The following is a 17740-nucleotide window of genomic DNA, read 5'->3' as shown; positions in this document are numbered from 1 at the left end:
AAATGTGATTGAAACAAGTAACAAATAATCTTCCATGGACAATTAGACCGTTTACATTATTCATTTGTTTGTTTGCTCGTTTGTTTGTTGCTGTATATCCAGAGAAACTGGAAAGACATGTGTGGTGTGTGTCCTTCAAAATGTGATTGAAACAAGAAACAAATAATCTTCCATAGACAATTAGACCAACTTGCGTATACTTCCAAAACATTCCCTGATATGTGGTGAACGCCAGTCAAGGACGGTATTAGCCATTAACCTACATGGCTAAATTATCGATAAAATCAGCCACCAATAATTCTCCAAGGTCATACGATTGTCCATGTGTGAATAGCCACCTGAACGCTTTTCTTCTTCTTTAACTGACCAAATGTAGACCTAGCTGTAAAACAGCCGAACCAGGCTGCAATGTCATCCTATTAGTGAAAAACATATTTCGGGGAGCCGTCTGCAAACTGCCCGCTTGGCAAACTGACACAGGCCAGGGGTGAGACCTGATCTAATTATTAAAAAAAACACGATTTAAATGCAATTTCCCACGTAGATAGCCATCAAACAGTTGTAAGCATTACGTGCGCGTGAGTTTTCACAACATTGACAACGTTAAGGAAAACAAAAGCCCTCAGAACATAGTGGATATTTAAGAAGCTTTCGTGCCATCTTTCAAAGAAATAGCCAAAGTGACGCCTGCTTAGATTGAAACAAATATCTTACGTCGATAGGGGATTTTTTTACTATGTTCTAAATCCATTTAATATGCTCTATTTTTCATCGTCAAACGTGCCCGCGCTAATTCTATTTGCGATTAGCATACGATATGCTGTGACTGGCGCAGGTAGTCTCATAATCCCCAATCATACATTAGCCTACGATGTTTGTGACCACAACGTTATAATGATATATTTTTCTACCTAATTATACCCATACATACGATGTACGGCATTGTTACCACGTTAGTACCGGATATATAGAATCGCCCGCCTGATAAAGCGTACGTTTTACGTTACCAGGGCCTTAACCCTCAAACCACCGTAGCTTTTTTCGATTTGTTTTTTGTCTGATTCTTTGGTGGTCATACGGTAAGTAGTTTAGGTGTTGGTCTAAAAAGTTTGTTTAAAAAGATGCACATTTTGCTTGGGTCAGTTTTCAGCCCACTGGACCATGCATAAACTGTCTAGGATACCATAATCAACAATTAGCAAATTTTGGTAAAAGTGTATGAAGAGTACTAGTGTTTTAGAGGATTTTTTGTTGTTGACCAGAAATGTCACAATAGCACCTGCTGATATACGCCTGGGTCAGTTTTGACCCCATACGGTGGTTTGAGGATTTAAAAATTCCTACTCTGGAAATGTCTTCATCTGTGAAAGACAACACTGAGGTCTGCTCTTTCACAGAAATTCCCTTCCGCTCAAGCGCTCACCCACTCGCTATCGGGCAAATAACTGGAGTGCCACTGGGTGAAACCTCTCACAGGGCCCCGACAGGTAGCTCTAGTTATCTTCCTTTAATCTTCAAGCAGATACATGGTGCATTTAGTGATTTACGGACGTTGTCCAAAACACAAAGTTACCTATCAGAATGTCTACTGGAATATCTCACGCTTGAGCCTATCCCTCCTAGCTTATAAAATTTTGAAACATCGTATACACATCCTAAATTCCGCGTACCAATTTTCAGCAAAAATTAGCACAGACACGTCCGAACAATGTAATTGTACGCAACTTGTTGTATGAATATTTCATGGTCATGCGATAAGTATATGATGTAGAAATTTGCCACAAAAGAACACCCTTTGCACCAACCCGACCCCCACCCCCGATAATACACACAAGTCTGGTCTAACAGGGTTAAAGTTGCAGAGCAGTGTCAGGGTACCAATGAAACAGCCGGTGCGTAAGTTAGGAATACCGCCATTAGTAGCTTAGTAGCGTCTTCTAAAAGTACAACACTTACCTTCGTATTGAAGCAACTTAGAAGACAAAAAAAGCATGGATGCTGTAAACATAAGAAGGCAAAAGACAGCGATAATCTGTCAAATGTTACGGTTCTAGTCACTGCACTTATCCTGCAACTTCCTGTTCGGACGAGACCACTTATCGGGGCAGGGGTGTGCGTACTGAGCGTTAAGTAGACCGAGGTCTACTTAACGCTCAGTACGGAATCTTAAAGAATTCGATATACTAGTATTAACATGTTTTATTGTTTTTTTATAGTTAGACGTTTCACATAAATACAGTTCTTCAAAATCGTTCAAAAGTTGGGAATGGTATACCCATGATTGTTAACAGTAGGATGCTTTTATTGACAATAAACAGGAGTTCCACATTAAAAATACATGACTGTTTTATGTAAACACAACTAGAGTCTGTTGTGTCATCATTGAGGTACTTGGGGCGTATCAGTAGTGCTCGTGGTTGGGTTGTTTAACGAAATTAAAGGACATCTCAAAATGTTTGAAAATGATCCTGTGTGCGTTTGAATACCTACGTCTGGTTGTTATCTCTCTCTGTGCGTGCTTTCGTGTGTGTGTGTGTGTGTGTGTGTATGTGTTTGTGTCTTTGTGAATGTGTGTGTGTGTTTGAATGTGTAGGTAGCTGTATTTGCGGTGTGTGTGTGTGTGTGTGTTTGTGAATATGTCTGTGTGTGTGTGTGTGTTTGAATGTGTAGGTGCTGTATTTGTGTGTGTGTGTCTGTGTCTGTGTGTTTCTGTGCCTTTGTGTCTGTGTGTTTAAATGCATATGTATGTCTATGTTGTATTTGTATAACGTCGTGTATGTTTGTGCGTGTTCTCCCTTTAGCAACAGGCATATCTCTTCGATCTTAAAAAGACATCCTACTCCAGTAGCAAGTGTTATTCATTAGAGACAAAGACTCATATGTGGTGTGTCGCAGAGAGACAATGTACTTGTCTGTACTTTTGGTATGCGTACAATGTTTAGAAGACTATCAGTGTGGATAGTTGAGGAGGTAATGCTGGAACTCTGTGACACTCATTTGACTACATATTGCGAGATTGTTGATAAATAGGCTATTTTACCCTTCCCTTATCTCAGGTCATCCCTGCAAGGTCAGTACAGTGCTTAAACATTAGCTACTGTTATTGTATGTGCAGTCACTGACCTTGTGTCGCCACACCGCTCCAGCCGGGATGGGAGAGAATTCACTAATCTTACCTCGATCGGAAACTGTCGGCGTTCCTGACACAACTAACATTCTCTCAGTCATAACAAGAAGGTGAGGTTAATTTTACCAGTCAATATTGAATGCTGTCTTCATTCATACACAGACAAAACTCAAGAAAGAGATCACTATGTGCTTTGAGGGTTGATGTGTTAGTAGTAGAGTGATGGATACTCGTTACTAGGATACTTGGTTGACATAATCAGATGATTAGATATTATTGACATTTTTTGTTAACCTCTGTACGGTTGGCATGATTAGATCGAGTTAGGATCTAACTTTAATAGATGATGAGTAATTTTACAATCCATTTGCTTTCAATACAATCTAAACGGCATCCGAGAAGTTGCAATGTTTTTGTTTTGACGGATGAAATACCTAGGACAATACTATAGCTATAAGTTGTCTCGCAACGAAGGAGAAGTTAGAAAGATTCTGCCGTTACCATAGCAGCCTAGCTAACGTTATAAGGGGGAGGGGGGCGGTTGTACAGCGACCCGGTCAGACGTATGCAATTTGTAACAGCATCACTTCAAGCTGCGTTGCCAGTTTTTTTTTTTTTTTTTAAGAATTTCTTGTTTCAATTGTTTTGCTTATTTGTAACGCACAATTAGCGAATATATGACGAATTTGGTGTATCTATTGTGGGTACGTAGGCAGCCATTGCGTGTAAGGTGCGTTTTACATGTGTGTGCATTGCGCATCCCTAGTTGAAAATAGTCGTGCATCCATGCAGTGCCGAGGACGATAGTATCTGCGACGGATCCAGTTGACGCCGATCGCATGCTTAACGCAAGTCGCGATCGCTCTGAGTTTGTTGTCTTTAAAAAGACTCTATTGACACAACCATTTACCACAGAGACAGAGAGTGTATTCAAATCAACTGATTTATTAGCATTTTAATCGTATGAATATCTGTTTATCTTTTTTTTATTAATTCTATTATTCAATATTATAGTCCATATATACAACTTTAAGTACATGCCATGTGGAAACCATATTTCGTGCACAAAAAAGTCCCCATAGCATTGTTACTTTATTCACTCTTGATTACAAAGATATACCAAACTAAAGAATCAAGTCATTGACAGTCGTTGGTAGAAACTAGAAAGGTGACCAGCATTAATGTTACAACAGAAAATATGTTGACTTTGCATAATGTCATATGTTTGATAACATGTTAGTTGGCACAAGTGGCAAATGTAAGTTACACTATGCTTATGGTTTCCTGATGTGATAATGATGTATAAATCTGCCTATATGATATACACTTTGCATTCAGCTACCTATTCGCTGATGTCATTTCTTATATGTATGTAAAGAATATCATCTTGTATATGGAGATGTTCAACGGAATTTAAAAACCAAAAGTACAACAGTATAAGTAAATATCAGCAAATATGACGGAACAGCTATCGAACTTGTATGCGGCCAATCGTCAAAACAAATTAGCACGAACCAAAAAAAAAACATTACACTTCCGACATTATCTATCTGCAAACTATCCAGACATATGTTCACGTTGGATAACATTGTCAAATACGACAAGCGGTCCTAAAAGTAAAAGATACTTATGCGAGGTTGGTGGACTAATCTGCAATCCTACCTCATTCTCCTCTAGAATATGTCGAACTTGTTATCGGAAGGTCCCTCTTTGTAAAAGTAGTAGTTATCTAGTTGCAAGGTTGACAGGTGTTAGCATTGACCCGGTGGTATGTGTTATTGGTCCATATCGGAGTCCGAGTGTGTCTGCATCAGTCCCAGCTCCATGTCGGTACCTAACTGTTTCTCCTTGGCTCGGTAGATGTGATAGACTACTGTGTACACAACACACATGAAGAGCAGGACACCCAGCAAGTGCCAACAGAACGCCATGGAGACAAACATCATGTTCTCATGGCTGTCCAGGTCCCAATCGTGGCCAGGAAAGGGGGAATATAAGATGAAAGCGATCTGAAAAAAAAATAATAATAAAAAATGCTATACTTTAGCTTGAGACAGTACATTATGGCAAGCTCTTTCAACTCTCTTGTTTCGCATTTCTTATTGGTGAATCAGGAGGGCACAGCCGAAAAACCTCAAAGAATCTGTCAGTTCTGTAACATGAACAAGGTCGAAGATGAATTATGTGGAGGCTGGCTAGCGTGCGGTCACTCCTGACCCGGTTTACGCTTGGTTTGGTTTTGAATCGGAATCACCGTCAACCTCTACATTACGTGGGGCCTCGATTTTACGTCTTCTCCGATGGACGCCCATACCCGAAACTATATACTCATTTTACGTGAGTAAAGTGGGGAAATTGTGTTAAGTGCAATTACCAAGAACACAAGTTCTGTGACAGGACAGGATTCGAACTCGAGACCTGTAGGTTCAGAGCCGCCAGACATGCTGTCGTTACGCCACAAGATCTCGTACTTACGTCAATGCAAAAAGAAAACAAAAGAAAAATAAAGAAAATTATGATTCCTTTCATGTACAAAGCACAACAATATCTGACCTGCCAGAACCAGGTGCCCTGTTGAAGAGTACATGCTGTCCGCAACATGGGCAGTAGTAAGATGTCAGACTTCCAGGCCTCCAGCCCACTCGCAGCAGCACACAAACCCGCAGCCAGCACCAGCAGCATGTGGAGACGGACGTCCACGCAAGTACGGCCGTGCACGTGATAGAAGAACAACAGTCCTTCTACTGCATACGCCATCGACAGGGAGACGTGGTCTATTCCTCTGGGCACAGGCGCTCCCAGTGCAATCACAACATCACAGAACCCGTTCAGGACGAGGAACAGATCCATGGTGGTGTGTTGCCAGATACCTACCATGTGGAACTCTGAAGTTACGGGATCAATGAGCGTCCAATTGCCGACATGCTGTTCCAAGAATATTCCTGAAACAAAATACATCTGTTTGTTTACACCATCCGCATGCCAGCTGGGTTTAGCCTTTCAGTGCCGGCCTGGCGCAAATAAAATTGTTCTGTCTGTCTGTCTGTCTGTCTGTCCGTCTGTCTGTCTGTCTGTCTGCCTGTCTGTCCGTCTGTCTGTCTGTCTGTCTGTTTCTTTGTTTGTTTGTTTGTTTGTTTCCTTGCTTGTTTGTTTCCACATTTCAGCACAGTCTCAATATTGATATGGACTTCTTTTTCCTGGCCCCAAAAACGTTTATCTTTGGATTCCGGCCTCATTATATGAAATGTATTTATCTAGAAGTATGTTGTTAATAAATACGGAACCCAAGGAACTACTGTGAGTATTCTTACATTGTACGATTTGGGTATCAACACATTTCCATACGTAGTGGTATGCACCTTGCTGATCTTATTCGCAATCGTTTTGTGTAAGCTTTATGTACGATATACATAGTTTTTTTATTACACATACATGCATAGTCATACTCGCTTATGTACGGTATGGTACGAACTAAATGATGTTTTTTATGCATACAACAGACAGAATGACAACCATTCATGAAATGTTTCTGGTACCTGATGTTCCGAGTATAGTTTTGCACAGTCCTTCTACAGGAAGCCTCTTCAGGAAACGACTTGGACCACAGTTACAGCGCGCTGCAGCTGAGCTCGTCTCACGGCCCCTTACCCGACTGGCCCACCTGACGGAGTATTTGATGGACCACCACAGGCCAAACAATAGCAGAATGGTGCCCGGAACAGCATGGCCTATAAAATCCCCCATTGATGTCTGCAATCAAAAGAAAGCAATCGTGGCTCGACCTTTTCAACGTCCATGGCGAATTCGAAGGTGCCTAGGCTGGTATTTGTTAATATATCTATGTCTTTTTATGTTATTTGTTTTATAGTGGCATTTCCTTTTGCATTTAAACGAGATGGGTCCATAGCTCCAAATGGGGTGTTACTTTCCAATAGATACTAGTTTTAGTACCTTAAGTAAAATGTATGCTACTTAATATCGTACGATTAAGTTCCGCGCTCATCAAAAAGCAATTGTTATTTTACAAAACAGTCCACAATTCGGAATTACTTATTCATGTATTGTGTACCTTTAAATCATCTGAGTAAAAGATCCAATGTCTGAGTTAAGAATGAATGAGGTAAATGTATAATATTCTGTGTAATAAGTCATTTGTTCATAATGAATGCGATTTTTTGTCAATCATATCTCTGTAAGACATTCAAAAATCATATCTCTGTAGGACAACTTAGCCGATTACAATATTCGCATAACCTTCAGTCTGTACTTTCTCATTATAGTGTCTAATACTTTCATCTTAGCTAACACATAATACACTAATGTTTCAATTCCACCAAATAAAATTCCAATTAAAGGTTACTTCCATATGTAACTTGTTTTCCACAACCTAACCTTTTGTTGGCAGTTCGTTATCCGAAGAATTTCAGCCATGTCACTCAAAATTTTCTATAGTCCCCGTACGTGATATGCATCTTCGTCATATCTTCCCTACTTTCTTTATACAAAAGTGGTTTTACAAATACTACACTCAACGTTACAGAGGGAAAACAACAAAAGAAAAACAACGGAAGAAAACAACGATCGATAAACCTGTATAAGGAAAAGCTGAGAGAGTTCTGCTTCGGCATTAACACATTCCCTTCCGCTCAAGCGAACTCGATACTGGCAACATAGCTGGAGCGCCTCTGCGTGAAACCTCAGGCAGGTTATCGGCAGGTTGTCTAGGGTAGTTATCTCTGTTTAATCTTCAAGCAGATGCGTGGTGTTGTTACACGATTTACAAACGTTGATCAAAACAACAAGTTGACCGAAATCTCCTGGACCATCCACAGTTAACGCATATTACTTCTTGGTGAACATTTTTTTAAATATCTTATAATAAAACACATCGTGACCAAAGACAACATTACATACAGCACGAGCGCAAACGATTATGAACAATTGCAAGAAAACAAGATGAGAACGGTCTTGTATGACGACATACGTATGTTTGTTGTATTTGAGTTCCCGGCAAACCGGCTTTTGGCGTAACACTCTAGGTTTGTGTGTGTGTGTGTGTGTGTGTGTGTGTGTGTGTGTCTCTGTGTGCGTGTGAGTGCGCATGTATATGTCTGTGTTTTTTTGTGTGTGTGTGTGTGCGTGCGTGCGTTCGTGTGTGTGTGATTGTCTCAGTGTTTGTGTCCGTTTATTAGTACACTGGCTTCTATTTCAGAGGGTTTTCTCACCGACATACGAATATCCCTCGTGCACACGTTTTTGCTGATCACTGATCCACCTTTTCCACCATAACAATCAGGAGCAGCACCAAAACGCACTTTAAATGACAAGAATGATCCTTCACGTGTTTATGGTGAAACACATACACACAACTTGACAAACACAAGTGCAACACAGAAGCTCACACACAACCACAAACAGACACACGTACATACAGAAAAGCACACACACACACACACACACGCACACACACACACACACACACACACACACACACACACACACACACACACACACACACACACACACACATACAAGCAGAGTAACGTGCACATACAAGCAGCGACACAAGAACATACACAGACACACATAAGCGTATTGATGATTTTTTGTTGATTGTTGATAGAACTACCATCATACAAGATGCGTCATAGAGGATTCGATGTTATGGTTCAAAAACGTCCCCTAGTTATTCTAACTAGAATTGCAGTGCTTTTTAGAACTGCAATACATGTCAGTCAGTTGAATATAAAAAACAGTTGATCCATGCCTGATATACCGGCATTAGATGAGCTTCTGTCAAGGTCTTATGGAGAACAATAGTATGAATTTATTACCGTCATTGGGTAATGTTACGGGATCCGGAACAGTGTACAAAGCGCGCTTTTTGGCACATTCAGAGGACTTTGTACTGCTACTTGTAACGAACAAACCGTGCTCTTGTATGGAAAGAGTTCAGAACCAAGAACAGGTCGCTGTGTAGAAAACTGGTCTAAACAATACCTTTTAATGCGAGAGCTTGGTGATTAATTCATATTCAAAAACTTGGTCAGAATTCTAGAATAGCTTGTATATGTCAGCAGGGTAAATTTCTTTTCTTTATTAAGTGACTTTTGGTCAAAGTTGTTATTAAAGATAGCAACATGTAATAAAACTACAAAGATTTAGTACCAAGAAAAGTGCGCCTGTGTTCTCACAGTTTTAGTAAATGGAGAAAAAAGATTATAAACATAATATATTTGACAATAGTATTAGAAAATAGACATGTTTTAGACAGAGGTCCCCCACTCTACCAGACGGCGATCTCGCCTGCGGTCTCGCTGGGTTCAAATATACAAACACACATTAAAACACATAAAAGTATACGCACATATAAACACACAGAGACAAGCATGCACAAACAATCACACACACACACACTCTCTCTCTCTCACACACACAGCGATAACTGTTTAAAATTTATTAAACTTCAGGAAATATAGAATTACGTTATAAATAAAAGATTTCTGCTTAACCATTGTTGTTTACGAAACAAAATCGTCGCCTAGCGATTGTTTCTGGAACTTAAGAAACGGAGCCTATTGTAAAAAAAAGAGCTCAAGTCTAATTGACGGTCCTGTTAATTTGTATATAGATATATGTATTTGATATATAACGTTTAATATTACTTCATTTGTCCCCACCAGCCTATGCTTGTACAGTCTATGCTTCTGAAGATGTGGTCCTGGGAGAGGACTTGATTGACGCCGTGGTCGCCCACAGACAGAAGATGGAGTGGCTGCACAAACAGACACCGGAGTCTCCAGGCAGCCCCCATCCCGCAAAGCCTACACCCAGTCCCACGGAATGGAGCAAGTAGTGATGTCTATTTCTCTCTTAGATGTTGTCAAACTTGCCCTCTGTGGTTGCGGTCACATTCAGTAGGTTGAGTGATCGTCATATGATCACTAGCTTCAGGCAATTTGGAGGACAAAAATGTATGTCTCCTGAAAGTTCAACTCGCTTGGTGCACAAAATGCTGTTTGGGATCATCCGTGTCGGTGGTTGGGTCTGTCACAACCTGCTTGAAGCATCAAAATGTGACCGCGTTGTGACCGCGTTGTAATGCTTTGAGGTCACATTTCCAAAACAGGCACCGATCGGGATGTTTGCAGAAACGAGAAAGAAAAGTGTCTATCACGGAACATACGGACATTCGACATGTTTTATTGTCTCCTCTACAATTGCACTTTTGTTCCAAACTCTGGACATGTGAGCTAAGCGTTACTTTAAAAGTTTAAAAAGGATCAGAAGATTTAAATTTTTAGGACCAAGTATTCAAACAGATGAAATTAGTTGCCGTTCACAGCAATTAACCTGGAACTTAACACATGTACACAACAGTTACTCTAAGACTTGACAAGACAAGACATGAGTTGAAATATTTCTCCAGAGTGTATGGCCCAGAATACTGTATTCTCCCTTCTGAACAACGGACGTTTTCAGTGACAGTCTTCCATTGTGCAAAAGTTTTATTAAAAGTTTCTCAGTCAACAAGGTGACAGTAATGTTGTGTTTGTCTCCGGAGGTGAAATCTAAGACATGTCAAGAAGAAGATACTTAAGATCTGCAGTATACACAATAAATGATATTTTAAAGGTACCTATTCTCAGGTGTCTGTAGTTGAAGAGTAATTGAAATATTGGTGCAATATTCAATTCTGACTACTGCAAACAAGGTAGTAAGAAAAATGTACTACTTCATTTTCCATGCAACTGACATGTGATCAGGTTTACTACAACTTGATAAAATCAAAAGGATGTACGATGTCCAGTCTTCCCATGGCTCATTCAATTCATTTGCAACAGTAAAGTCTTGTTGTTTGCCTTGTCTAGTACATAAAGTCTATGTAAAGAATATAGAAAATGATGGAGAAAGTACAACGTATAGTTGTAGTGAGATAGAGATACATGTCAAATTATCATGTAATTGGAAATGATAAGAATGCCTGAATCTTTTGTTTTTGCATCCTAAATAATTTTGGCTAAACATCTTGCATGTTTTGTGTAGTTTAATTTATTTTTATTGTTTAGGTTTTATAGCTGTGTGAATAACTCTATGAAGATTTTACATCAGATATATTAATTATTATGTGTAAGCTGTCCAAAATATTCTTCCAAATCTACATTCAGTGAACATATGTCATAAAAGTTACCAGATACTGTTGAACTTGAAGATGACCGATCAAAATTATTATTCCCTAGCCAGCGGTCAACCCCGAAAAAAGGGCTAGGGTCAGCAGAATTTAGTTTGAGTCAATTTATTTATTAGGATTCTCCACATACGATGACAATGGAGGGTATGGCAAAACAGGTGTCAAAGGTCACAACATACACACATGTTCGCACATGTTTACACACGGGGGGTTATACCGCCCCTTACGGGGTGACATACCCTTTCGCTGGCTAATTACAAGACGGGGATGCGCCAGGTCTCCCGTCCTGGTGATTTGAAGTGAATCACTAACTCCAGACAGAAGGGTTTGCTCCATCTCACACCGCACCATCGCACGTGTGGGGGTTCTTTAACGTGTATGGGGTGTGACTCTCCCCATACACGGGACCTCCATTTAACGTCCTATCCGAGGGATGGCCCTAACCGAAGCTAGGTACTCATTGACACCTGAGTATAGTGAGGAAAGCAGTGTAAAGTGCTTTTCCCAAGGGCACAAGATCGGTGACACGCAGTCGGATTTGACCCTGCGACCTCTCGATCACGGGGCACAAATGCCGCCGCTGCGCCACGCGACTTCACAATCTAGCCACTCACAGTCTGACACCCTCGCAAAGCTCAGTAATACAGTCAACGTATAATAGAACACTTTTCCAATCTGATTCTTACTAAAGTATATAGGACTGAAGGATTCAGAAACAAAACTCAATAGAATCATAGATAATATCTGTGGATGGTTTATTTTTCACCCATAATTAGCCCCAGAGATAAGGATATAGGAGCATGTTGTCCATCAACTCTGCCCAGCTCTCCTCCTAGGGTGTGACTGATTACAAGGAATCGCAAGAGGAATACATAATTTTAGAATCACAGTCTCAAATTGGCAAAAGGAAAATTATCAGCTATATATCCTCTAAAACAAATATTAGAAACACTCTGACTGGGGAAAAGTCATGATATACATGTACATTCCTTTTCTGCATGGTGTGTTTCTCCTACATTTAACCTGTGCTTGGAATATTAGACTGAGCTGTGGATGGGTGATAGAGAAGGCATTTTTTTTTCCTTTACCCGCTGCTTAAGGCCACACCAATTTAATTACTCTTACGTACTCCGAGACGACACAGGGAGAGAGCTACGCGGTTTAGGGCATATAATGATGTCTTTATTCAGCTCGATGAGACGCCTACAGGTTGTGCGGCCTAAGACCAAGGTCTTGCCGATCACAACAATGTAGGGTCTAAGACCAGGATCTTGGCTATAACAATGAGCAATACAGTGAGTGTACATATGCATGTAGTGCTACGGTAACATTCTTTGAAAGGATAAATTCAATGCAGCAAGGGTGGGATGGTGGTTAAGCAAAATGCGAGCCCGGCCGACCTAGCCGGCGGATGTCGCTCAGTGAGGTCAAGGGACGTTTCCGTCAGCGAAATTCCCTACGATTGCTCTATTAGCAATCCTACCATAATTACTCTTACGTATTCCGAGACGACACAGGGAGAGAGCTACGCGATTTGGGGCATATATGATGTCTTTATTCTGCTCGATGAGAGGCTTACAGGTTGTGCAAAGACGGCCAAGCCAAGCGTAGTGAGGTGGCCCCAAACCGCGTAGCGGAAAATGTGTGAAGGGTGGTATTGTTATTGTAGTAAATTAGAGGGAATATAAGATTTCAGGTCAGTGTCAAAGAAACAGTCCAGAACTGGTGAAGATCTGCCTGCAGAACGCCGCCGGGCACTGTCGAACAGCGTAGACTCGGGCCGGAAACAGGTGCGCCGACGCGGTGAGTCTAACTTAGTACTGTGATGTGAGGGGTCCTGAGGGTCTTCAACACGCCGCTGGAGCTGGTTTCCTAGTGTTGTCGAAGGTGAACAGAAGGAACGCAGAGAAGGAAGTGCCGCTCGTTTACGTAGCTGCCGCGCCCCTGATAATGGAACCATGACTGTCACGGGAGATCACGAACGTCTCGCGAGAACGGGAAGGGCGCGAGAATTCGAGAATATTCGGTGGAACTGTTGGGCTGGGGGGGGGGGGGGCGGTCACCGTTTGGCCTCCAGTTGGACTGTACGTCTCATAAGAGAGAGGGCAAGTCCTTCGTAGCATCTGCAAGTTTGTCTGAGACAGATTTTCAGTGACGTGATGTTTCGGAGCCCCAGGTAGAGCGAGTTACTGGCTGTCGAAAGTGGCTGGATGGCGCGCATGGCCATGGCGTGGTGTTCGGACAGCTCGCCCTTCGTGGTGATGCGCTTTATCGGCCGATTCCGTGAGCCATCCAGCGGTCCCACATCGTCTACTGGCGGAATCGTGTGCCTCAGTGGTTCAGACACGCTGTGCACTGGGAAGAAGCTCTTGATAAGAACTAAAATCCAGAATTTTTGAACGAAATGATAAGCAAAATGCGAGCCCGGCCGACCTAGCCGGCGGATGTCGCTCAGTGAGGTCAAGGGACGTTTCCGTCAGCGAAATTCCCTACGATTGCTCTATTAGAAATCCTACCATTATTTGTCGTTTCTCGGATTTTTTTTTTTTTCAGAAAAATATTTGGTCGGTCGAAAAAAAAATCGTGGGTATAGGCAGGTACAGCTACTGGAATTTGAGGAAGAAACTTTTTTTTTTCATATTGGAACAGATAGGGTCGGTAAATCCGAGAAGCAACAAATAAAATTGGTCTGACCTAACGTTATAACCAATAGATTTAGGTGGCTGTTCTGAAGTTAACATATTGAGACCTACCTTGTGGTAATTACCCACTAGTAGTGAGTTATATGCAGCTCCCATCCGTAGCGTAGTTAAATGTGCCGAATGATCCTGCACTTAACTCAGCGTCTTAAAGGGATTTCTGCAAAGCCTCGTAAGATGAAACCGAGCCCTGAACGTATTTACTTTCAGTATTTATCTTACATTACAGCTGGCTTGGGAATTGAACCATAGTCTATGGCATTCAAAAACCTCAATTTTTTAAAGCAATGTTATAAATCAGAGATACCATTTACCAGAACGATAATCTAAAAAAGCTTTTCTAGGGTTTTGCTCTTTTTTTAAATTTTCAAGAGAAAGAAGTTGGACAATTTTGTTGTTTTGTAGGGAATTATGCAAAGACATTTATAGCATATAGGCTGTCCACACTCTTGGAGTTTGTACTAACAAGAACAATTGTTGAGGCCTTTAAAGGGGTGGGTACTGGTGCATGTACGGAAAAATTTAGGTCCAGAGGAACAGGTCCAAACCTGAACCTGGACCTAATCGTGAAAATTTGTGAATTACTCAAAAGAATAGTACATTCAATTGAAAGAAATCAAGTCTCAGGAATCTGTTTGGTGGATTTTCTCACACCCCCTGGCATTTTAAAATCCTATCTACATGTGAACAAGGCCAGCTTCCTCTGCACGTTTTACTGTAGAAACTTGATCGATATGACTACAGACTCTATTCCACATCTCTCTTGCTATTTTCTTGGACCGGTCAGCCCCCAATCATGTGGACGCCTGCCAATATACATTGTTATGTAATTGGTCCAAAATCCGATTTACTGGGGTTTTTAAAAGTTTTTTTTCAGACTGGTCTAAAAGAAAGTTAAAGTGGTTTTGTACCAGTATGATGCACCCACCCCCAATGTAAGGCCTATGCATGAAAAGGTGCGTCTACATCTCTATCACTGTAAAACATGTCTGTCGAGTCCCACAGGGCCAGCTTAACCCTAATCCTGGGCCTAAGGCCGCAGATCCACAGGTAATACTGGCATATGTCACTCCAGGGTTTATGGGTCCAAGAAGTGCTGTCATCAAACACTGCCTCCCCACTGCGAGGGCATTCACACTTCCTAACATAGCGTTCCTGATCAATTCCCTGGTGTTACATTCATCAGAAGCACATTTTTTGTCCAACAAATGGGACTTTAAGCCTTGACAGTCCTACATGTATGTATAGGGAAGCATCCAGAGCATTTAACTACATGCTATTGAGGCCTAACACAGTGATCTAGGGGAGGGTACTGGTGTAGAAAATCCAGGTACGGTCCAGCTCCAGAGGATCAGGTCCAGGTCTGGACCTGAACCTGATTATCTGTGAAAACTTGTAAAAAGTGAACCAGACCCTTGCGAAAGTCGTATTGAGGTCACCTGAGTTAGCACCAAATGCAGCTGCTCGAGACCTATGCAAGTAAGTCCTTCCTATTGTAAGTTACTTGCAATTCAAAAGAGAGTAGTCGAGTTGAAACCAAATAACAATATCAACAATAAATTAGTAAACAGTTAGACATCTCAGTGACACATGCATCTAGATTTGTTAGTGATTGAAAAAAATATGTCGATAGGGAGTGAATGCTACCAGATACTCCTGACCGGTTAATCGTTTACTCAATCCAGTTGCTTGCAAATAAGTACGAATGTACTCTTTTATTGTGGATATTACATTTCTGTATTAATATTAGTAGCTTTTGGACATCTTTAAACTGCAGAATGATGTGCCCATGCATGAAAAATTGCAAAGACAATCACCATCTTTTGTTGACAAAGCAGAAATAATGTATCATGGACCATTTAAGGTCCATAATTGACATTTAAATTTTGTAGCTATGGATCATCTCACCTTTGGAAGGCAGGTATTAGGTTCTAACATATAGCTTCTGGAACTACTTGTCACAAAAAGAGAGTCTTTATTTTTGGCATTTACCCTTATTATAAGAATTGCTGTAAGATGACAACAAAAATACTCTAATGAAAGCATACTCTGAGTTTGTACAATGATATTACCATTGGAAAATGTATGACGATCTTATGTCATCCTAAATTTTTGGTTACAGAATGCCATGAATTTTCCCCATGCAGAAACCCCCTTTAAAAGTTCAAGATGAATAAAAATCCTGCCCAAAAACTTTTGTAAATCAAGACTGTTCCAGTGTGTTGATATAGTGACCAGAAATGTGGTGAAATATAAAACAAATTGTGGCTGGTGAAGAAATAACAACTACAGCAAAAAAAGTTGCAGAGCTTGTTAGCCAAGTTAGTGCGTGCGTGAATAATTTCATGAGATTGGTGAACGAAAATTTATAGCAAACGTTCTACGTGGTATATATCAAATAACCACATATTTACAGGAGTGTACATAAATTTGGCGTCATCATTGTCCCGAAGTAGGTGTCAGTTAGTCTCCAAAATGTCGTCAGTTGTAAATGTGCAGTTACCGGTTGTGAATGAAGAACTATCTAAATCGCATTTAAGGCCCCTTCACACGAGAATTGGAATGAGTCAGAATACCGTCTGAATAAAAATGCTTTCAATGACGGCATTCCGAAGAATTTTATTCGGACGGCATTCTGGCTTATTCAAATTGTATATTCCTTGGAATCTGTGCTGTATTCTAGAAATTCTCACTGCATTCCAGATATTTGTGCTTTCAAGGTGCATTTTAAATGGAGAAATATTGAACGGAATTTCAAGGGTATTCTAACAACAGTATGACCGCATAGGCATTTAAACATTATTCGAAACATTCTGATCCCATTTGATGCAAAACCATCCGGCCACAAGAATAAACAGAAATATATGGAATGCAGTGAGAATTTCTGGAATGTACTACGAATACCCAGGGCTAATTTACTATTCAGACAGCATTCCGGCTCATTTTGCCTCTCGTGTGAAGAGATTACTAGGTCCATTTGGAATTCCAGCCCGAATGTGTCACAAATTTTGTAATTTCTTCATTCCGGCTGGTTCCTATAAACTACTTCTAGTAACGGACATGCACATGTGTACCAACTGTATATGTTGCTAAATTATAGTTATATATGAAAAAAAACAGCATGTCAGTGATGAATGTGCAAGTAGAAACATTGGTTTCTTATCTAGTAAGCTCTGTATATGTTACAAGAGGAAGTGGATTTGAAATGCCAATAGACACATCATCTGTGCCTATGTGGAGCATACATTTATCTGGAGAAGGAGCTTAACAAAAGCAGCCTTTAGGGTATATGCAACCCTGATCTCCTGAACTGACTACAATGATGAATTATATCAGTCAAAAGGAATCGTTTCTCTTCCAACGGCAAAACGAAACCATCCTGACGTCACTGCTGGAGTGAGAAAGGGTCATTCTGTGAACAAGGTCAACGGAGATCGACCGAAAATTTAGGGGTAAGTCCTTACATTATTTTTGTGTTGGAATGAAAGTTTAGCAATTCTCTATCATGCAGGACATGTACAGATTGTGGGACACTGAAGCAAAATTTCAGCGCTGAAGCAGAACATATAACCACTTTTGTTATCAAACGACGTGCGCAGTCTATTTTTAAAGGACCCCTATGTTCTGACACCCCTATGTCACGATACCCCAGGGCCTGTGTTTCGACACCCCTATGTTCTGGCACCCCTATCTTCCGACACCCCTATGCACCTAACACCCCTA

General features: G+C 40.8%; 1 protein-coding gene across 1 annotated transcript; it reads right to left on the bottom strand.

Annotated features, from left to right (window-relative positions):
• Positions 1-4666: 4666 nt before the first annotated feature.
• On the bottom strand, positions 4667-6871 carry LOC118430222 (transmembrane protein 45B-like). Its single transcript, XM_035840931.1, has 3 exons — positions 6664-6871; positions 5681-6069; positions 4667-5136 (listed from the first exon to the last, which is right to left on the bottom strand). Exons 1-3 carry the CDS (start codon positions 6869-6871, stop codon positions 4903-4905), a joined length of 831 nt encoding a protein of 276 aa, XP_035696824.1. The 3' UTR covers positions 4667-4902.
• Positions 6872-17740: the final 10869 nt, after the last annotated feature.

The sequence above is a fragment of the Branchiostoma floridae genome, chromosome 14, assembly GCF_000003815.2.
Source record: "Branchiostoma floridae strain S238N-H82 chromosome 14, Bfl_VNyyK, whole genome shotgun sequence".
NCBI classification, from domain to species: domain Eukaryota; kingdom Metazoa; phylum Chordata; class Leptocardii; order Amphioxiformes; family Branchiostomatidae; genus Branchiostoma; species Branchiostoma floridae.
The sequence above is the reverse complement of the archived record's forward strand: the minus strand, read 5'-3'. Positions and strand labels throughout refer to the sequence as shown.

Bases quoted from the DNA above. Each gene is read 5' to 3' on its own strand.
- LOC118430222 (XM_035840931.1), bottom strand. From the start codon at position 6,871: ATGGGGGATTTTATAGGCCATGCTGTTCCGGGCACCATTCTGCTATTG. The intron at 6,070-6,663 runs GTACCAGAAACA...ATTTTGTTTCAG, and splicing joins AACTATACTCGGAACATCAG to GAATATTCTTGGAACAGCAT. The intron at 5,137-5,680 runs GTCAGATATTGT...TTTTTTTTTCAG, and splicing joins AGGGCACCTGGTTCTGGCAG to ATCGCTTTCATCTTATATTC.